This window comes from Hyperolius riggenbachi, chromosome 2 (genome assembly GCF_040937935.1).
Source record: "Hyperolius riggenbachi isolate aHypRig1 chromosome 2, aHypRig1.pri, whole genome shotgun sequence".
Classification (NCBI taxonomy): domain Eukaryota; kingdom Metazoa; phylum Chordata; class Amphibia; order Anura; family Hyperoliidae; genus Hyperolius; species Hyperolius riggenbachi.
Window position 1 is genome coordinate 129,674,200 of NC_090647.1, and position 23,985 is coordinate 129,698,184.

Below are 23,985 nucleotides of genomic sequence, written 5' to 3' on the forward strand. Positions count from 1 at the left end.
GGCTATGGGATTTGGACCTGCAAGCACGTCGACCTTCTTGATGGGTGCAACCTGCATCGTGGCTTTTTTCTAGGTCGTAAAGCATGGCACCACTGGACTCTAGAGCAGAGGAAAGGTGCTCTTTTGAGTGAGGCATCACACTTCTCTGTCTGCCGATCAAAAAAAGGATCCCAAATGGATGGACTGCTTTATTATTATTTTTATTAGTAAAGCACCAACATCTCCTGCAGCACTGCACATAGTACAAAACAGACTGCATGGTGCCAACTGTAAAGTTTGGTGGGGAGGGGATTATTATGGTGTAGGTTTTTTTTGTGGGGTAGCCCCTAAGTTCCAGTGAAAGGAACTCTGAGTTCTTCAGGATACCAGAAAGTTTGGACATTTTCATGTTCCCATCTTTATGACAGTTTGGGGATAGCTGCTTCCTGTTCCAACATGACAGTGCACTAGTGCACAAAGAAATGCCCATAGAGACATGGATGAATGAGTTTGGTGTAGAGGGATTTGACTGGTCTGCACAGAGCCCTGGCCTCATACTGGCAAAACATCTTTGGGATGATTTAGAGCAGAGACTATTGCGTAAAGGCCCAAGGTTTCCCCCCAGAATAGGTGGCCATCCTGAATATAGTTAGCCGCTCGCAGTATAGGTAGCCAAGGTTTCCCACCTCCAGTATAGCCACCCCTAATATAGGTAGCCGGTTCCACCAGCCAATGTTTGTATGTGTGTGTATATATATTTATATATATATATATATATATATATATATATATATATATACACACACATTTGGTATCAGCGGGTGTTGCCCCCCCCCCAACCCATCTCCCCAAGCAGCTGCTTGATTTTCCTGGGCCTAGCAGCACCCCTGACCATCACCCAATCGCTCTATACAAAACAGGAGACGGCCATTAGAAATGATTCACAATGATCATTGAATGATTACACTGTTTTTTCACCTCTGAGCTGATAAAACGGACAGAGTTAAAAAAAATAATGGCAGCCCCTCCAAGGGAATTTAACAGCAGGACTAGAGAGTAAATGTGTAAAATAAACATTGCAGGAGAAGAGAAAGGCAGCAGTGAGTAAAGTGTAGAGTGAGTAAAGTATAGATTGCCCGTGTAACTCATACCCTATGGATATGAGTTGCACGGGCAATTTACATTCTCATGTCATCAACACTGCACATAGTTCATGGGCACTGAGACAAAGTCAGAGGATGAAGAAACAGAGGAAAGCTAATGGGACCCCTATGCTCCAGAGCCCCATAGCAGCTGCTATGGCTATTGCTATGCCCATGCTTACTTAATTATTTTATTCATGTTTATATACTTGACAACTAGTTCAGCTTATTATAGACAGTAAAGAGAGGGGAGGGAATCAGAGCACTTGGACAACTGGACAGCTCTTAATGCAGATTGTAGTACAACAAGAGCATACACAGATCAACTAGGTAAGTATGTTCTGAAATATATCTGTTTCTCAGTTTACTGTTAAATTTCACATAACATGGATAATAATTTTATCTTACCTATGCAGACAATGTCCATAAAACCATACATGCCATAGCAGATCTGGAACAGCAGGTCTTGCCGCTGCCATTTCGCAGAGGGGCTGAGCGAGGACCAGATTAACCAGGATATGCTTGCAATAAGGAAGAGGGAACCCAGAATTATAGCTGCTATCTGGACCTTCTCAATCACAGTCAAGGATATGGCCTGCCACTGAAAAGCAAAGAAAGAGACCAGTCAGACATACCTATTTCATTATTTACATTTTATATTTTCATTTCCTTATATCAGGTATGTAATGACCATAAACCTTGCCAGCATCTTCAGTGGTGAATATGAAGCGTGACATCTGGGATGTTTGTTTCAAAGTGTTAGTTCACCAAAAAAAAACAAAAAAACCTTCAGAAGGTGGAATGGGGTCATGAAAGAGAAGAGACAAACCAGGGGCATAACTAGAAATCAGTCAACCAACATAAAACTTTGGCCACAGACAGCATACAAAAGAAAATAAAGAGGTGACACTTGCTCAGAAATATACTTTATTGAAACATGTTATGCACAACTAGCTTTGGGCTGTTCGTCCTTAATTGTGTACATACTATTTTTTATAAAAACCACTTATGGAGAACTACTGATTCCCTCTTCCTACCAGAGGGCGTTAAAATAAGTCACTGCACTCTCCTCACTACAAAATCCTAGATAACACAGTTTTTTCATCTCTGAGCTGATAAAACGGATACAGAGTAAAAAAAAAAAAGAATGGTAGCACCCGATTCCCTCCCCTCCCCCCCCCCCCCCCCCCAAGGGAATTCAACAGCAGGACTAGAGAGTAAATGTGTAAAATAAACATTGCAGGAGATGAGAGAGGCAGCAGTGAGTAAAGTATAGAGTCAGTTCATTTAAGTTCATCATGTATCATGTACAGAAAATAAAGCAATTACTAAAAGAAAATTATCCACCAAAAACAGCCTAAATTGTCCTGAAGAAACAATATATCGATAAATTATGTGTGATAGGTAGTGATAATTAGTAAAAAGTAATTTGAGTTGTGCTACACTGAAAACAACCTCAGTAGCGAAACGGACTTCAATATGTCCCCAAATTAACATAATTAAGCAGACGTGCCCCAAAGCCATAATTCAGCAGACATGAAAAACATGCAAAGGCAGCAATATACCAAATAACAATTAACCAGCATGTCTCCGAAATAACAAAATTAGGCATGCATGTCCATATAATAATAGTTCTTCCCACTGCCCTCTAGCGAGCCATGTATAGGGCTAGTACAGAGAGAATACCCCAATGTACAGGATGAGAGATAGGAGTGCTCTGCAATTTCCAGTTGCTCATCTAACCCTAACTGACCCATTAAATCGAGTGCCCAGGAGTCCTCATGGCTCCCTGCTGCCACATCACTGTTCTGATCCCCCAGGTGAGATTTTATGATGTCAAAGGATCATACTGGTGGGGTTGGGGACAGTGACCTGGCAGCCGGGACCAATGAGGAGGCCCTGGTACTTATTCAGATGGGATGTAGAAGGAACCCATTCCCCCAATTCTGACATGTTTACTCATCTCATCTGCTTGGATAGGTGAGATAACTAAAAATGTCAACACATTATTTTGCATTAGCTAGGATTCTACCCCCTCTCCCGGCTGCAGGGGTCTCGAGGGTGATCATTATGCCACTGCACTGAACCCGCTATATGAAGATGACTGGTCCCAAAATCTGCCATGCAGTTACAATACTGTAATTCTAAATAGCTTAGGCACAATTTGACCGAGAAGTTAGGGTAGGTCTCACTGCTTTGGCCTTGATAGGAATGCAGGACATGGCAAGTCACCAGGGCTGTGGAGTCGGAGTCATTTTGGGTACCTGGAGTCTGAGTTGGGCCTCGTTCACATCTGCTGCGCTGATAAAACGTGTGAAAGCGCATGGTAAAAAATGCACACGCTTGTGCGCGCTTTAGTGCACGTTTCGGTGCGTTGCGCTGCGCTTCTTTAAAGTACGTTTTGCTTATTGTTATTGTAGCAGTTGTCAATAAAACTTTGTTTTTCTATGTAAATGTATTATTTTCTCCAATTAGGGGTAAAAAACGCATGCGCTTCTATGCGCTAAAAAAGCGCATCCATTCACTTGCATTGATGTGCGCTTTACAGCTCAGCACACAGAAATGCACGCAACCCTACGTTTTTGTTACGCTGCTCAGCGCAGCGCATAGATGTGAACCAGCTACATGGGAAAATCAATACCTTGCTGATCGCACAGGGCAGTGCGCTGTGAAAAGCGCTCAGAAACGGCCCTGATGTGAACGAGGCCTTGGAGTCAGTGGTTTCATAAACTGAGGAGTCAGAAGATTTTTGTACCAATTCCACCGCCCTGGTAAGCAATAGGCTAAGGAGTCGGAATGTGAGCCATTTTGGGTACCTGAAGTCGGAGTTGGTAGTTTCATAAACTGAGAAGTCGGATGATTTTTGGACTCTACAGTCCTGCAAGGCAACCTATCTTATAATGCTGGCCAGAAATACTGTATTTGTGATCTTTCAATGGCACTTGATTCGGCAAAATCACTGTATTTGTGTAAAATCAAAATGAAGAGTTAAAGTGAACCCGAGGTGAGAGTGACATGGAGGCTGCAATATTTATTTCCTTTTAAACAATACCAGTTTTCCTTTTAAACAATACCAGTTGCCTGGCAGTCCTGATGATTTTCTGGCATCAGTAGTGTCCGAGTCACAACTCTGAAACAAGGATGTTGCAAATCCAGTCAGACTACCTGATCTGCATGCTTGTTCAGGTTCTGATCCAGCTCTGTATCATACCTGAAGAACAAACTTAAAGATTGAAAGTTTGCAAACAAATCTTGTACAGTCATTATGGGCCCTTTTCCACTAGCAATCGCTAGCGTTCGCGCTAAATGCTAGCGATTGCGATTCAGCAAAGTTCCAAATTCTCCCGGCGTTTGCGATCGCGATTTTCCTATGCAATGCACTGCATAGCAAAATCGGGGCAAAAATCGCTCCACGCCGCAATTGCGATTCAGTAAAACGAATTGCGGTAGTGGAAATTACCTACCACGATTCCTATGTTATTTGGCAAACCGTAGCGATTTAAAAATCACTAGCGGTTTGCGATTCAGCATCGCAATCGCCGCTAGTGGAAAAGGGCCCTAAAGGCATCACCTAAACAGCTTTTGTTATGTCTTCAGATGTTCAGGGTCTATGGCTAAAAATATTAGAGACACAGGATCAATATGACAACCATGAAACTTGTGTTGATTAAAAGGGAATAAATATGGCAGCTTCCATATCTCTCGAGTTTCCTTTAAAAACAGCTGAATAGCTGTGAGTTTGTTTTTGATTGAATACAAATATTTTATCAAATGAGAGGGCTGTAAAAATGATTGAAATGAATAGATTGGTGTAAAATGTTCATCACTTTAGGTTGTATCACGCCTGTTTTTAAAATTGGTAGTTAAAGATGAATGCATACTAGAAATATATATGTGTCCTGCTAACATACATAGCAGTTTAGTTCCATACATGCCATGTATTTGAAGTGTTCCAGCGATTTAGCTGTTAGGAACAGATGGCATGGCGGCTTTGTCCTGAGAGACATATTCCTTTATGGCTCTGTACAAACTGCAACCTGCTTGTATGCAGCATGGCTTGCTGGAAGAGGCGGACTCGCGCAGCTGGACTGAAGCTGGAAATGAAATAAAGCCTCATACGGACATTACTATTTTGTCACCCAAAATGAATTATGACTAGACTGGGTGACCATCTGATGTCTGCTCAAATATCCCCCATCCTATGCAACTGTGGGGATAATAAATGGTTGTCTGTTCGATGCCTCTCAACCAAACCAAGAGTATGTGTCAGAACAACCATCGTTAAAGGGACCCTGAGCAGTGCAGAAACTATGGAAAGATGCATATAATTTTAAAGCTCTCTTTCTCCTCTTTCCAATGATATATAAACCGCCGCCCTACGCCTTTTAGTTTTCGCTATTTTTGCGATTGAAATTGCCGCGGCCGGGATTTCAATCTCGAAAATAGAGAAAACTAAAAGGCGTAGGGTGACGCCAGAAAGAGGAGAAAGAGAGCTTTAAAATGATATCCATCTTTCCATAGTTACATTGTATTACACAGGGCGACTTTTTCCTAAAGTCTGCTGAATGGAGCTGCTGACACTGGGGAAAGTGTCGTGCTGTGTAATACAAGTAACTATGGAAAGATGGATATCATTTGAAAGCTCTCTTTCTCCTCTTTCCGGCGTCACCCTACGCCTTTTAGTTTTCTCTATTTTTGCGATTGAAATCACGGCCGCTGCAATTTCAATCACGAAAATAGAGAAAACTAAAAGGCGTAGGGCGGCGGTTTATATATCATTGGAAAGAGGAGAAAGAGAGCTTTAAAATGATATGCATCTTTCCATAGTTTCTGCACTGCTTGGAGTCCCTTTAAAGAGACTCTGAAGCGAGAATAAATCTCGCTTCAGAGCTCAAAGTTAGCAGGGGCAGGGGTGCCGCTAAACGGGGGTCCCTTCACCCCCAAACCCCCCACTGCAACACTTGGTCGCAGACTTGGTCGCTCCTGGAGGCAGGGCTAACCGCTGCAGCCCTGCCTCGAGTCGCGTCTATCAGCGACGCATCGCCGCCTCTCCCCCGCCCCTCTCAGTGAAGGGAGACTGAGAGGGGCGGGGGAGAGGCGGAGATACGCGCTGACAGACGCGCGTGGGGCAGGGCTGCGGCGGTTAGCCCTGCCCCAACCAGGAAGCGCTCCCCCGCTGCACCGAGGGGATTTGGGGATCAGGGACCCCCGTTAAGCTGCGGGATAGCGGCGGTTTAGCAGGGGCACACATGCCCCTGCTATTTATGAGGTCTGAAGCGAGATTTATTCTCGATTCAGACTCTCTTTAATCAGACTAAACGTAATAGCTGCATCATGCGTATCAGGGCCGGACAACCAGGCTCGGACTGACCCACCGAACTGCCGATGATTCCATCGGTGGGCCCCGCCTCCTGGGGGCCCCAGAGCGGGCACAGTGCAGGAAGGGGGAAATTGGGCACACAGAGCGGCGGGGAGGGGGGGAAGCTTCCCCCCTCCCTCACCTGGAGCCCCCCCAGTTTAGGTAGGCAGGCCGCAGGCGCAGGTCACAGGTGTCCCACAGCGCAGGAAGGGGGGCAGTGGGCACACAGAATGGCGGGGAAGCTTCCCCCCTCTCCCTCACCTAGGGGCCCGCCTTCCGCGCTCCCCCTTCCGCACTCCCCCTCCCTCCAAAATTGCAGCCAGCGGCAGCGAGCGGGTAATAGCTTTACCGGCATGATGACAACAGAGGAGATCCATCGCTCTGTGTGCCGCTGGCTGGTCTCCGTCTCCTGCAATGCACTGACCAATCACGCTCTCGCAGGAAGTACTGCGAGAGCTCGATCAGTCAGTGCATTGCAGGAGACGGAGACCAGCCAGCGGCATGCAGAGCGATGGATCTCGTCTGATGTCATCATGCCGGTAAAGCTATTCCCCGCTCGCGGCCGCTGGCTGCAATTTTGGAGGGAGGGGGAGTGCGGAAGGGGGAGCGCGGAAAGGGGGGCCCCTAGGTGAGGGAGGGGGGGAAGCTTCCCCCCCCGCCGCTCTGTGTGCCCACTGCCCCCCTTCCTGCACTGTGGGACACCTGTGACCTGCGCCTGTGGCCTGCCTACCTAAACTGGGGGGGCTCCAGGTGAGGGAGGGGGGAAGTTCCAACCCCCTCCCAGCTGCTCTGTGTGCCCACTGCCCCCCTACCAAGCTGGGGGGGAACTTAGACCTACCTAACTGGGGACACCTGTGACCTGCCTACCTAAACTGGGGGGGGGGGGACTCCAGGTGAGGGAGGGGGGGCTTCCCCCCCTCCCCACTGCTCTGTGTCCACTGCACCCCCTTCCAGCATCGGGGCCCCCACTAACAGGGGACCTGACTTTGTGGGGATATCTGCCGCCAATCTAATTGTATTTTGTGGGGATATCTGCTGCCAATCTAATTGCATTTTGTGGGGATATCTGCCACCAATCTAATTGCATTTTGTGGGGATATCTGCCGCCAATTTGATTGCATTTTGTGGGGATATCTGCCGCCAATCTATTTGCATTTTGTGGGGATATCTGCCACCAATCTGATTGTATTTTGTTGGGAAATTTTCAGCCAATTTGATTGCATTTTGTGGGGATATCTGCCGCCAATCTATTTGCATTTTGTGGGGATATCTGCCGCCAATTTGATTGCATTTTGTGGGGATATCTGCCGCCAATCTAATTGCATTTTGTGGGAATATCTGCCACCAATCTGATTGTATTCTGTTGGGAAATCTGCCGCCAATTTGATTGCATTTTGTGGGGATATCTGCCGCCAATCTATTTGCATGTTGTGGGGATATCTGCTGCCAATTTGATTGCATTTTGTGGGGAATCTGCCGCCAATCTGATTGCATTTTGTCAGAAGCGCGCTGAGCGCGCCGCATATGGACATATCCCTATTGGACACTGTCCTCAGAAGTGCTTACAATCTATTCCCTACCATAAAATCATGCAAAATTTCTAGAGTACATGTATATGTGAGCCGAAAATGGGGGGTTTGGGCGGGCTGGGTGGGCCCCAGGCTGAAACTTCTTTGGTGGGCCCATAGTGTCCCAGTCCGACCTTGTAGACAACTGTCTAATGCCTGTACTTAGCCTGAAGCCAAATGCCAATACTAAGGCCCGGTTCACATTAGCTTTTTTTTCTGGAACGTAACCGGAACGTATACTGTACAAACGGAACAGATGTGAATGGATCCAATGTTAACCTATGGATCCATTCACATGCGTCCATTGGTACGGATACGTTCCGGACCCCGGATCTGAAAAAATGCTGCAGGCCCTAATTTTCCGGAACGTTCTGCCCAGCGGAACGGATCCGGACAAAAAATACTGCAGCATTGAGGGCAATGGGAAACAGAACGTTTCTTCACACTAGTGAACAAACTGACCGTTCCACGGGGGATGGGGGCATGGGCCGACACGAATTTAGTGACGAGAGGGTTAGGGGAGGGTGCAGCAGCTGGGCGGGTTAGCTAGGGAGGCTTCATACACAGCGGAAGAAGAGGAAGCCTCTACTGCCAGCTGCCTATGAAGATAAGGTATGTATTGCCGAGTGAAAACGGATCCGATCAATCATTGATCAGATCCATTTTGACTAATGTGAACAGGGCCACGGACGAGCCACCCGGATCCGGTGAAGCAGAGACCGGATCCGCTCACAGGATCCTTAAGGCTCAAAAACGCAATGTGAACCGGGCCTAAGTCTTGATTCACACTATGGCGGTGCGGTACCCACATCTGTACAGTATAAACAGATATCTGTCCAGTATAAACAGATGTGCTGTGATCACTTGCAGGGTCTACTAACACTTGGCGACCCAATGCAATTGAGTTTTCTACTAGGTGATATTTTCCCACCTTGTCATAAAATGCCTTTTACACCACTAGCAAGCAAGAAAATACTCGAAACAATTTTGACAGTACTTATTTACCAGCTGTTGGGTACCTTTTCAAATGTAAAATGCTGAAGTTATTTTAATAAGATGAAAATGATCTTCTAGGTGGTAACTTAGAAGAAAAAGTTAATTACACATGGGCTGGCATGTTTTAACTATTTCTTCCTAATAACTGGTACCCAGATACTGCTGCATCAACTTTTTGCTTGGATGCAATCGCACGAGTCATAGAGCACCTTGTGTATTGGTACGGATTTCACATGAGAGCACATTAACATGCAGCATATAAATGCCTGGAAAGCATTTCTGCAAGCTGGATTTAAAAAAGTACTCAGAGTGAACCTATTTTTTTTAAAATTTGCAATTAAGGGCTTGTTTACACCAGAATTGGTGGTGAGCAATGCACACTACTTGGAACTGACTCAGCATTACACTAGGCCATGAAGCTGTGGTGTTCATACCTAGCGGCTTATGCTACAGAGGGGTGTTAACCAAGCCCACTTAATTGTGCTACGGTAGGTCCTGCGTGTGACATCATTAGATGAGCAAGAGAGGAAATGGATGAGGGAGAGAGGCACCTAAAGATAAAAGGATCCAAAGAATGCAATTCTCCCATGGAGGCTCAGTTATTATTGTAAGGCATAAAAAGGTAGACTTTGCTAACAACGCGTTTCTCCGGTTGCTGCCAACTTCTTCAGGTTAAAAGTCTTTCCTGCCCTGTAAGCTCAGGTAAGTGTGCCTGTTAGCTAATGCATTGTTAAAACAAACCTAAATCGAAAATAAGCTGATGAATTGTATGTGTACTACATCTAAGAAATAGAACATTAGTAGCAAATAAAAGAATATCATAGTACAGGAAGAATTTAAAAAAAACTTCAGTTGTTATCTATGCAAAAGAGCTGCTCTGAGCTATTTAACCCACTGGGTCGAATACAGTCCTGTTTTCTGAAGCACTTAAACAGCCAAGAAAGAGTGAGATAAGTTGAGATAAGGTTGTACTGCAGGAAAGTTCAAAGGGTCATTATGTCTGCTGTGTTTTATAGCTTAAAAGCCAGAGTGTGATATTAAAAGAGCAACTGTGACAGAATGATGCAATGTTTTTACAAAAAAAAGCTATATTACTGTAAATAAAAATATGAGATGTTTTTTCTGCTACTAATGTTCTATTCACTATCTGTACTACACATACATTTCATTATATCATAGGTTGTTTTTTCGCTTTAGGTTTGGTTTAATAAAGTTTTTTGTGCCTTACAACAGTAATTTAACACAATCTCGTATTAGGAGATTAGCTCCCCACCATCAGAGAATTTATATTTGGGCACCTCTTTCCCTTACCATCCCTTACCCTACTTAAAGGGAAACTTCAGCCTAAACAAACATACTGTCATCAAGTTACATTAGTTATGTTAATTAGAATAGATAGGTAATATAATCTCTTACCCACCCTGTTTTAAAAGAAAAGGCAAATGTTTGTGATTCATGGGGGCTGCCATCTTTGTCATGGGGGCAGCCATCTTTTTGGTTGAAAGGAGGTGACAGGGAGCAGGAGACACAGTTCCAACTGTCCTGTGTCCTGATCACCCCTCCCAGCTGCACACACTAGGCTTTAAATGTCAAATTAAAAATGTAAAAAAAAAAATTGCACCAAAACAGCAGAACGAGAACAATAACATCAGAAATCCCATCATGTTTTGCACAGCATCAGGGGAAAAAAGCCCGGGCAGTTTTCTTCTGTGCAGCTATAAGTGAGGCTTGTATAAGAGAAACAAAGTTCTGATGCTGTGAAACTGTCAAAAAATATGCCTTCTTAAAACAGAAGGTATTTGTGACAATTTCGGCTTTAAGTGAGAATCTGAAAAATATATGCTTTACTCCTTTCCTGTGCAATAGAGGTAATACACCAGTTGAGGCACCTGTCAGAGCCACCTTGTTTTTTTACATCTTCACATTAAATGGGGTTGGGTAACATCTGCTGTGCAGCACAAGTCACTGGGCACTCCATCTCACACGTCACTGCTGGCCACAGCTAACAAACTCTTGGGACTTGCAGGTCTTTTATATAATTGATGCTGGCATTATGCACGAGAATACAGTTTTAATTGATATTGCTTTTTAATAAAGCTAATAGACAAAAGTCTTTTCTCTCCTCCTGAAAGTTTATAAAGGAATGCTGTAATGGGGAGTGAGGGCTACCTAATACAGGGGGCACAAGGGAGTAATACAGACAGGGGTGGAGGCTCCCAATATGTATATGAGCTAACTGTATATAGTAAACATATAATAAAAGTAGATAATTCTATTTCTCTCTGGAAGAGTCAAAACCAGTTTTATTGGAATAGTTTTTATTCAAACACAAACAGCAAGACAACACGTTTCGCGGGTACTTGTCTGCATCCTCAGGTCAATGCAATAGTCAATAAGTGCTAATTGGCTGTAGTTAAAATGTAGAGAAACCAAGAGCCCAATATAGTGTAGTATGTTAAAACATAAACGAAGTAAGGCAAATCAGTGAGAAGAATATACTCACAAACGTGGGTTACCACACAGGCAACCACTGTATAAGCAGGTGAGGAGATTAGACTTGTCCTCACTCAGGGCTAAGAAGTCGCTCTCTGTAGATGAGAAAAAGTGGTAGATCACCTCTCTACCAGGGGTGGACAAGATTTTGCAGTAGGAGAACAGAGGCACCAGCAGAATACAAGTGGATAAAACCTTTAAAATTTGCTAGGAGGAAGTGGTGGACTTACCTCCATAAAGCAGACTGTCTGAAAAGTAGCAATCACATTTATTATATAGTACCCCAAAAGTGCAACGCGTTTCGCAGGCTGAGCCGGCTTCATCAGGCAATAAACGTGGGGACAAAACAGAATTCCAGCAATAGCAGGTGTAGCGCCTCAGTCTGGGGTACTATATAATAAATGTGATTGCTACTTTTCAGACAGTCTTTCGTGTCTGCTTTATAGAGGTAAGTCCACCACTTCCTCCAAGCAAATTTTAAAGGTGTTATGCACTTTTATTCTGCTGGCGCCTCTGTTCTCCTACTGCATAATTGGCTGTAGTGAGTGTCTCTCTCTCTCTTTCTATATATGAATCTACATGTTGCTTTAGACTTACAAGAGAGCAAACACAATCTAAATATGTACTAAACATATAAGGTTGACTCTATGTACATACTGTATAAAATCCCAAAACTATGTACCATGTTGTTTAGAAGCACTAAACACAAAAGCATATGACTAACATAACAAAAACTGAACAGCTCCTGGGATTTCCTAAAATGCTAGAAAACACTTAAACATCGATGAATCCTACTATGCTAGTTGCATGCGTCCCAGAATGATCTCAGTGAAGTCTGCCATGATATTGAGTCAGTTGAAAACAAGTGCATCATTTGTGTATGTAAGTTGTGCGCTGCAGGTGCTTCATGTAATCAGCGGCTGACTCACTGTCTATGAATGTCTATGCCATATAACAGCTCAAGGATCACAAGGTCCAATTTAGAAAGCTTAGTAAAACAGAACACTCAGTTACACCTGGCTAGCAGAAAAGTGTGAATGTAGACAGATGGCGAGACTTTACATTTCATGCCACAGCTCCTCTTCTGCTCAGCTTTAGTTGGGAAATTATTGTTTGAGCATTTTCCTTGCTCTAAAAGAAAAATATTGGTGTTCTTGTGTTATATACTGGATTTGCATCTCATTAAGCTATGTAACGTAGAAAAGACAAAATTGTCACCTGATCTTACCAATTGAGGTACTTCTAAGCACCACAATGCCGTAGACTAACCATGCCCATGTGGTGTCTCCTACAGTCACTTTGGGATAGGGTGTGGCACACATACCACTTACACTTTTCTTTCTCTGCTTATTGGAGGGTGGCAAGGCTGTTACAGCTAACAAGCTACTCATCCCACCTTAGTCAATTCCAAAGGGGATGGCAATGGCCATGGGGAGTGGTTGGGAGCTTTTGGGATGTGGCAAAAGGTGTTTTGGGTGTGGATGACCCAGTTTGTTATTCATGATCTCACTTGTTCTTTCCTGTGGGAGGGAAGTATGGCCTAGAGAACGGGGGGTGAAATCTGGACCCTGAAAGTTGTGGTAGGTGAGAATAAAAAGTGTTTTGGGATTGAGAAGAAACACATTTTCATTGTACGTGTACTTTAACTAAGTGCAGACCAATAGGGGTATTTGAAGACTGAAAGTGGTTTGGTCCTCTGTGAACATCCCAACACTCTTAAATGAGGGCACATCTGCATTTTACCTGCAATGCAGCACTGGCACACTGTCACATGAAATGAGAATGAACACAGAAGATACCCATAGGCATAATACCTTGGTTAGTTGATACACTGTGGCCAACTATGTGTTGTGCAAATGACTTGCTACTATACTTGACACAGCATTGTTTTCACAAATGCTATGGGTAAGTGTCACAGCATTGCTTGGTGATGAGTGCATTTTCTCCACTAACCACCATATCTCCAAAGTATTAGACAAATTCCCTCCATTGAAAAACAAAACAAAATAACTCGGTACTGTTGAAGCAGACCTCTACCTGCAATGGTTATGATCTTCTCTGCACTTGAAAGACCCCAATGTTTGACTTGCTACCATCTACACATTAAAGAGGACCTGAACTCATGCACATCACATAATATAAAGTCTTCATAGTTGCTAAGAATTCACTGATGCAGTGTGTGTTTAGGAAGAGCAGCCTTTCTAAGTAGCTATTATCAGCAAGTGTGAACCAGGGCTGTGTGCTATGCCTCAGCTCTGTGACAATAAGTTAACACTGAAACTGAACCCTCTCTTTGCTACCAGTAATGTGCAGGGAAAAAAAACTATAGGGATTTCCATGTATTGTAATGTAATTTATGCCCCTTAAAGATAACATTATTGTTTAGTGTTTATATAGCGCCAACATTTTCCGCAGTGCTGTACAGAGTATACTATCTTGTCACTTAACTGTCCCTCGGAGGGGCTCACAATCTAATGTCTATGTATGTATCGATTAATGTATGTATAGTAGTCTAGTCTGTCATCCCCAGAGGCTTCCCACATCCTCTTTGATGCCACTGCTGGACCCCGGGACACTCTGGAGGTTCTCAGGCACGTTCCCATCCGTGAAGGAAAATGTCCGCACCGCGCAGATGCAAGATAGCTCACACCAGTGCAGTAGCACGCTGCCACTTATGCTTGGAGGGAAAGCCTCAGCGTCTCCAGGCTACTGCGCAGGTGTGAGCCATCCAGTGCCTGCAAAGGGCAGCCGTGCTCCTATCAACAAGCCCTTGTCAAGGAAGTTAGAGAACTCTTAAAGCTGGAACAGAGAGGTGGGAGGGGACAGGAGAAACCTCTGGATTATCCCGAGGCTCCCCTCTTCTAAGGTGAGTATCTAACTTTTCCAGTTTTTGAAGTCACAGGTATTCTTTAAAAAAAATGTTATCTGAGCATCCAGGCATTGTAAGACATGCACAGAATGCTACAAAATGAAATGGAAAGTTAATTTCATTTTAAATACCTGCTTAATAATACATACAGTATATGGAGGTACTTTGTGCTTTAAAATGCTGACAGTGTTACGTTTCACATGTGTTTCCTGATTGGTCAGTTTATTCCTAGCATATCTTTGGGATGAGGTCATCTTCCAGCTCACCCTTCAGCATTGGAGGGTAGAGGGCCTGGGAAGAATGTTTGCTATTAAGTGGTGGCTCCAGCTTCAAATTTTTGGCGGGTTACAAAGGGGGCACGATGCCTGGATGGTGGGGCCCATTTGGGTGATCAAAATCAATGTTTGTATAGTGAGCATTGGAATTTTTTTTGCCTAACTCAGATGATAAAATTAAGGCTAACTAGTTCAGCAATGATAAAAACCAAATGATGGTGCTATTATTTAAGAAAAGCTACCTACAGATGTACTTGGCTAGTTTGCTGGCATGTCTTAATCCTTACAAGCTGCTCCTGAGTGTACAGATCACAGACAAATCATTCCAGCTCCCCAATCTGTGTCTCACGACTCAGGGGAGGGGAAAGAGACAGGAGGGAGAGTTTTTTGAAGACCCTATCCTGTTCACTGTATACTGCTGAGGCCTGGAAACCGTTAACTGTATGTTGCTGGCTGAGTAGAGGGGGCACTCTGATTACCGGGGGGGGGGGGGGGGGGAGGGGGCATGTTCCAGCATGCCTCAGTGTAGTGCCACCCGTGGTTATGAACCATAAAAAGAGCCAGATTCTTATGGCATCAGAAAATTGCTTGCTCTTTCTGTACCATATCCAGCCCCTGTGGACAGAGCCCACTGAAAATATGCTGTAACAATGTGGAATCATTTGGCAAGGTGGAGGAAGTAGGACATGGGTTAAATTGCTGATCAGATGTTGCATCACAGCTGGAAGCACCCTGAGCATCTGGACTCAACCAAAAGGCTTTATATGGAGCAATATTTAATCTATGTGCACACATACAGTAGCTGATCTCTGCAGTCACAGCTGACTGAGCTGTGGTGACATTGCTAATCCAGCACTATCAGGCACAGTGCAGAGCATTGTAAGGTAGATCTAAGCAGGGAGAAAGAAAGCCCAATCTGGTGTAGTAAGATTGAAGGAAATAATCAATACTTTCGTTTTCTATGTTGTCAACAATAGGCATACACTGTTATCACATAAAGGGAAAATAGGACTGTTCTACTAAACTTTTCTATTGTGAGTTAAAGGACAACTGAAGTGAGAAAAATATGGAGGCTGCCATATTTATTTCCTATAAAATAATACCAGTTGTCTGGCAGCCCTGCTGATGTATGTGGCTGCAGTAGTGTCTGAATAACACCAGAAACAAGCATGTGGCTAATCTTGTCAGATCTGACAATAATGTCACAAACTCCTGATCTGCTGCATGCTTGTTCAGGGTCTATGGCTAAAAGTATTGGAGGCAGAGCATCAGCAAGACTGCCAGGCAACTGGTATTGCTTAAAAGGAAATAAATATTGTAGCCTCTGTATCGCTTTCACTTCAGTTGTCCTTTAAGGGGTTTTTCTTCTGTTACAGAAAACGTACTGAGGGAACTCTATGTTGTGACCCTCCAGGGCATCAAGTACAGAGGTCTTATGTGAGAGTTTGACCAACCAGGAATTTGTATGTGTGGAAGGGGAGCACAATACTGAGAACATACATTACAATGATAAACAGGAGTGTAAGCATCTTTCCTTCCTGTTTGATTGAAATCTGATCAGAGAGGGGTCTATTACTGCCACACACGGCAAATAGATTTTTAATAGATTTCACCATGAAATCTGTTAAAAATCTATGGAACCAGCGCCATGCAGGGCCGACTGGCAGGCCACCCGGGTCTCCCCCCATCTAGCAGGGCCCCAGCAGAGTGTTGGTAGTGGAGCGCACTCATCTGTCCTCCAGCCCACTACTCCTGAGTCCTGTCCGCATCTTCCCACATGACCTTGCGGCATGGATGTGGTCACAGCGCCACGGAATATGTACAGCGCCACAGAACATGTTGGCGCTCTATAAATCAATAATAATAATAAGGTAAGTGCAGCCTGGTCACTGGGAACAGGTGCAGTGGCAGGGATGGAGACAGGACACAGGAGGACAGGTGATGGTGTGGTCCACTGCCAATACTCTGCAAGGGCCCACCGGGAGCAATATTCTAGATGAGGGAAGGCCGGGGGGTGGGGGGGTGGGGTTATGGGGTTCCATCCATCATCCACAAGCCTACCGCCATGCACCTGCCCCATCCCCTTCCAAGCAAGATCTATCCATCCAAAGTGGTATTAGTTTAGCATCAATCTTGGCCGGATTGGCTTTGGAAAATCGATAAGTGTATGGGCACCTTTAGGATTGCAGTATAGTGTTCTGTAGATATAAATAGACTCCAATATAATTGACATAACAATAATGAGTAACTAAATGAATGAAAAAATGACTACTGATTCACATTATTTAAACCTTAAAGCTGCATTTGGAATTATACTTTGTGGAAGATGGGCTCAAAACAACACGCAGAAAAATACTGTTTTTTAACGGAGACTTATAAAAACCCAAGGGCAAACACACAAAGCATACGATGCATACATGTGACGTGATATGCAGAGAGCAATTGGTCAGTTTTATTCCAATCCATGATCTGAATATATCATGGGAAAACTGCTCAAAAGAACTGTATACAAACCTAAATATACACTAAATGTATATAAAAAATGAACCAGAGGGCTGAGTGTTGATGAAAGGACTGGAATATATGTAAATATTAATGAATAAATGAATGATGGATGAAATAGTGCTTCAACATGACATATCCATTACTTCCAAATGATGCCCTGAATTGTTTTGTAAGGTGGGGAAGTTCCTTTACTAATATACTTTCCACATCCTGGACGGTTGCTTTGTTGTTTTTTCTGTAACTTCCCCACACGTGGCAGCTTCTTTTTTATAAGAAAGGGTTATGTGTATTGCAATACTATATATTTTATTAAAATTACCCCCCCCCCCCCTCAAATGTGTGTCCTGGGTCCTTCTGTATTATTATTATTTTTATCTGTATTAGTATTAACTAAACTAAAACTCTGAAAGATTTAACAACAGGTTTTGAACTGGTCCATCTCGGTGTGGGATGCATAGACAAATGCAGGGGGAATTACAGCTGCCCAGAATCCCACCTCAGACCAGGGCCGGTGCAGTGTCTGGGGACAGGCACAAGTTGAGACACCAGAAAATATGTAGGCCGCCTACAGCTCACAGCACTGACCCCATTCATTACCAATGTCGGCTGTCCTCATTATTATCTGTATCCAAACTGTTCCTGATCGATCCCGTTGTCGATCAGGAGCAGATGGAACATTTAGGAAAAAATTGTCAGATCCTGTTATGTGTACCCGGCATGATGTCCTACCATATTATTATACTGTATTGTGCGTGGCTGAGGTAGACCTTTCAGAAATCCCCCCCCTCCCCCTATAAAATCATGGGTTTTCCCCTGGGATGGGAGATTCTCAGGACTTCCTTTAGTTTCAAAATCACTGGACAGCTGTGGTTCAGCCAAACTGTCAGAATAATGGCCAATAATGGTAGGGAGACTGGCTGCCATTCTTTATAGGTCCTTTCCAGGGAGTGCTTTTGAAAAGAATAAAGGAAACATTGAGAATCCCCCATAAAGAGATGGACTGGTCCAAAACCCATCAGAAAGAGGTTCCGAGCTGTCATATTAATAATACTGTAAGTGACAGCAACATAGGAAGATAAAAAGAAGGTAATGTACAGTATGAATTACTCTGGGACAAATATGCATTTTGTATGTATGTGTACATGAGTTTTTTAAATCTCACGATTTTTTGCGATAGCTGTCCTTTAAGTGAAACAGAACATTGTAAGCCATTAACCGTACGGTGCACTTAAGCTTTCTTTGTTAATAATGCTACATTCATCAAATGGCGTGACAGGTCCACTTATGGGACTGAAATGGTGGGAAGTGAGGTAAGTGTTACCATCACAAGTGTTTTCTGGAATGACATTTGCATTTTTATCTACAACTGTAAAGGCCAATAGTGAAATGTGCAGTGATTATCCCTTAGAGCAGAAAACGTATATGCCAACATTCAGCTCAGCCCAGGAGATGTCATTAAACACTTTGGCTTAGAGTCCACTGGGCTTAAAGAGGAACTCCAGATCAGTAGCTAAATACACAGCTTAAATACTCATGTGAAATGTTTTATCTGCCATAAGACCTTTAATTCTGTTCATCCATTTTGTGATTGGTATACCTGATCACATTGCATAGCCAGAAAGGTTACAGCGGCTAAGATCACCTCTGTACATTGAAGGACCAATGTAGCAATCTTAAAATTTAAAATATATGTAACCACATACAGATAAGCCGTACGTTTCTTCCAGAGTAAAATGAGCCATAAAATACTTTTCTCCTATGCTGCAGTCACTTATAGTAGGTAGTAGAAATCTGACAGAACCAACAGGATTTGAACTAGCCCATCTCCTCATGGGGGATTCTCAGGGTTTTCTTTATTTTCAAAAGCATTTAGTAAATGGCAGTTGCTCCGTGTGCAGTGAGCATGGAGGCTGGCCAGCATCTTTTTATAAATCGTTCTCAAGGACTGTCAGATTTCTGCTACTTACTGCAGGTGATAGCAACATAGGAGAAAAGTAATTTATGGCTCATTCTACTCTGCAAGAAACATGCTTCTTATTTATATGTACTCTACATGTATTTTAAATTTTTTAAATTTTCGAGACAGTGGCCCTTTAACAAGCTGACACATCATTGCATTCCTGCGGTTCTGGAGGTGTGGTTATCTTACAGGAACAACAAAGTATGATTTGCATATTCAGAATCAGCAGTAATGCATTGTGGGAGACATCATATGCTCACTCCAATCTGAATTATCACAAATACCTTCTGTTTTAAGAAGGCAAACTTTTTTTTTCAAAACTCAAGGAACGGGATTTAGGTTTTTCTTCATTGGTCTTAACCCTCTTGGCTATGCAAGCCCATTATACTCAACATAATATGAAGGAAGAGCATTAGGCCTTCCCATTCCAGCACAAGCAGTGAGTTGAGAGAACAGGGCTATCACAAACGTACCCCAGCCAATGGTAAGAAAGAAGTCACATGCCCACTTTTACAAGACTCAATTTTCTATATTTTTGTTATTGTAATTAATCTGGACTCAGAAGGTGATGGAGGACAATATCTCTTACTACCTTAGGGAAAGCCTGAGGGTATGACTGCGCCTCCTGAGGTAATATTTTCCCATCACCAGCCACATGGGGGCTGTAGTAAGGCGTAGGCTCTGGTGAGGGAAACCATCAAACTCCCACCTAAATATATTGACCAACTTTGTTTTAAATAAGTGTAACAGTGACACCTCATTGACTGCACATGTACACCTTATACACGTCACAAGCACCACTGGCAATAGCGCTGTAATATCCCCTAGAAACAACTATGCATCCCATTAAGTTCACCGATAGAATATACAGTACGTACTGTTCAATTTCACAGGCAACAGCTGTCTACTGCCAGGTGCTCCCTATGCACTATCCACCAACAGCAATTGTGAAAACGTAATGTCTTGCAACAGCAACAACATACACAATAATGCAGTACTCAAAGTCAGCAGAAGATATGCATAGCTCATTGTCCCAGACAGTGACTTTGCACTCACCACCTCCATGACTCATTAATGTACCAAGGTGTCTAGCTGTACACCCCTCAAAGCAACCCATACAATTTCACTAAAAGGAGACCTCCATGATCATTTTTATAGTATAATAAAATGTATGTATGTGTATTAGCTATACACTTAAAATGTTACTAATCACTGTATTGATTTAACCATTCCATCAGCATCCAGAAACAAGCTTCCTGTGTGATCTCAGTCCAATTGTAAAACTGCTTCATGTGTACCCTCGTTACCCAGTCACCTCTCCCCCATAAAGACAGCCTTCACCCAGAGCTCCACCCCCCTTCCCATATACCTCCCTGTCCTAGCAAGGCCTTGCCTCCTCCTATATCCAGCATTCCACTGCACCTCGTACCCTGTGTCCCTCACTCAACTACAACCAGCAGTGATGAGAATTTTTTCCTCTGAAGGTTCACCTTTTAAATTACATCATTGATCAATAAAGCAGCAACATGGCCATTAACAAAGAAAACATAACTCCTGTGAGCTGTAACAGCCAGCATTTAATAGGAGACCAGAATGCAGAAAGGATGCTCGAGACTCGATGCCCAAAATGCTTTCTCTGGGGCAGGGATGTCAAACTCCAGTCCTCAAGGGCCGAGGCCATCACATTTTACAAACAGCTCAAATGAATTGATGAGACTCAATCAGGAAAGGCTTTTCTTTCCATTGAGTACAACACATTACTCCAGTTCTCGGTCCATCCTTAAAACTGAAATGGAGATGGCCCTCAAGGACTGGAGTTTGACATCTGTGCTCTGGGGAATCCTGGGGGTCTGGGAAAGAGAGAAGGAGGCAAGGTTTGGTAAGAATATCCTATCCTACTAATATTATACTGTAAATAGGAACGTTTGGATATTTGTTACTCGATCACGCAACAATGGCTAAACGGATTTGATTGAAATTTGGCCGACATAGTACATTACCTGGAATAACATATAGAATACTTTTTATCCCCATAACCAAAAAGTGGGCAGAAACAAATACAAATTTCTCTGGGAAAATGTAAACTGCAGCCATTCTTACACTGTTAATGGTAGAGTTCTCAAACTTTGCACAGTTGGTCACGGGGTGACTGGGATTAATATTCAGAAAAGTGGGTGGAGCCCACAAAAGCCAAACAAAATTCACCTATTGATTTTTTAAGGGGAATATTTCATTGCTGCCATTCTTGCACTGTTAACGGCACAAGCCTCAAACCTGGTACAGCTGATCATTGGGTGAATGGGGTTCAAATTCAGAAAAGGGGGTGGAGCCACAGCCAATCACATTTGTTTCATTTCAATGCAAATTATTGATGCCAAAGACCACAAAGCTCACAAACTAGGTCATTGAGTAATTGTGTGGGTTATAAAAAGTGGGCGCAGCCAACAACAGCCAAATATATATCCGGGCAATGCTGGGCCATCAGCTTGTAAATAATAATTACCTTATATAATTTATTTTTCTAGAAAGGAGTATTGGTCAGAGCAAAACACACTACTGCCTGCTATCAAGCTGCATATCGTGTTTCACCGAAAATAAGCCCTCCCCCGCAAACAAGCCCTAGCTTATATTTAAAACATGCTTGAAATATAAGCCCTAGCTGTATACTGGTATTAAATTGGATGCTATGCTAGTATGCATAATCAATGTGCGCGTGCTTATGTGTCCCTGGCGCACATTGATTATGACGAGAGGGGAGCGCAGCCATGGCTCATGAAGCCGACCTAGCATACAGGGCATGTTCGGGTCAAAGGGCACTGACCATATTAGGATACTGGAGCTGCTTACAGGTCAACGGAGGGGGGCGCAGCCACAAGAGAGGTGCGGTAAAAGACTGCACACCTCCCAATACACTAACATAGCATCAGATTTTATACCCCCCAAAATATAAGCTCTAGCACATCTTTTGGAGGTAAAATTAATATAAGACAGTGTCTTATTTTGGGAGAAACACAGGTAGTTTTCAATGGCAGGCAGAATCCCAAACTAAAACTGCACCTCTTGGCTAGCTAGAGCCCCTCTATGTCCCCCTGTACCCTCTGCTTCTCTATCCCATCCCCCTCCAACATCTTCACAAAACATCTAAACACCCATTTATTTTCCACCGCTTATTAAATTCCATAATTGATTTTTGTATTCCGTGCTTTGAGTCACCTGGGAGAAAAACAGTAGAAAAATCTTCTTTTTCTTCTTCTTAATTATTATAAATATCTCACTGTCTGTATGGATGTAAGAAGATCTGGATATATCTGTTATTTAGGATCCTGTGGACCTTTTGAAGGATGATCAGAATAAGTGTCGGCATCCCATCTGTCCTTCCAGCCTGTATGAATTTAGTAGACATACATCAGAGCTAGCAGTACGTCCTGCCAGCAGTACTGTTCTTTTATCCCTGATGTATGTCGGCTATATTAAATAAAGCGTGAAAGGGCTGGTGTGCTGCTGGCACTGGCTTTAAACTTCTGCATGAGAATGAAGAAGAACACTCTGGCCATGCATCACTGGACCACACAGCTGAGGCTCCCGCAGTGTCTGCTTGCAGTCATTTATAGGCTGCAGACCAGTGTGTGTGTGTGTGTCTATAGATATATATATATATTACACCATCTTCTTGAGTTGTTTACATCCACCAGCTGTGCTAAAGCCAAACTAGAGGGAATTGTAATCACTGCATGCTTCTGTATAAAATGAAGGCCTGCTAGTTCAAAGCAGAGTCCAAGGCATTTGCTACTGTTTTTCATTCCTATTTCATAAAGATTAAAAAAAAAAATCCCTGCTGAAGTTCATCAATGCAGAAATCAAACTTTGGGCTGAGCTACACCACCTATAGCTTTTTGATGCATTTTTGTTTATTTAAAAAAAACTGCTCCCATTGACTTGCATCAACTACTTCCGTACCAGCAGTCTCTGGACCATTAAAGTGAACAGAGCTCCATTTTTAGCACCCAGGGCATCTCAATAGCACATGAAAAATGCATGCCAACAATATGTCTCATTATTAAAATAAACTTTAATTTTACCTTTTATTTTACATTCAAAGTAGTTTTATTAGCCTACTTCAGTAGGACTGCCCATCTGTCCTTAGCTGCAGAGATTTCAGGAAGCTTAATTGTTTTATTGTAGTCATTACCAAAAAGTAAACAATACCTTTACATCAACAGAGGGGTAATTAGGAAAGTTTCTTCAAAGAGACTAAAGGCTCTACACACACCGTACCAGAAGCAACGACGGGTCCGCCGGACTCTCCCGCTGGGCGGTGTTTAGCCGATAGTATGCGGGTATGTACGGACTGATAAGGCTATTTCTGAACGATCCGCCGGTACACGCGCATACTGTTGGCTAAACACCGCCCAGCGGGAGGGTCCGGTGGACCCGTCGTTGCTTCTGGTACGGCATGTGTACGAGCCTTATCTAGAGTGAATGTGTCAAAATAGCATCTCCGCCTTTTGTAAATATGGACTGTAAGAAGGGGAGGGGGGAACATGGCAGCTTCTATGCCAGGAGAAATTCCAGTGAAAGAAAGGGTGCTTAGTTCCCTTTCACGTTTAACTGTCGGGCATGAAATAAAAAATCAATTATTTATTTGTATCTGGTAAACAAGTAATAAGGATGCTAACCAGCAATCCAAAAGTTAAAAATCACTCTCAGTTTTCTTATCCATAAAAAACATTGTTCAGTTTTCGTGGCTTTTATTTGGTACATCTGCCGCACAAAAGAAGTTGCAGGGCATGCTGAGTTGTCTTTTTTTACTGCTTTACTTTCCCCCTACTTTCCCCTTAA

General features: G+C 43.3%; 1 protein-coding gene across 1 annotated transcript in view; it reads right to left on the reverse strand.

The window, feature by feature from the left end:
• Positions 1–23,985, reverse strand: part of MARCHF9 (membrane associated ring-CH-type finger 9) — a 209,521-nt gene that overhangs the window by 6,759 nt on the left and 178,777 nt on the right. The window contains exon 4 of the mRNA XM_068265143.1: positions 1,530–1,722. Coding sequence (XP_068121244.1) covers positions 1,530–1,722 — 193 coding nt within the window. The remainder of the gene's footprint in view (positions 1–1,529; positions 1,723–23,985) is intronic.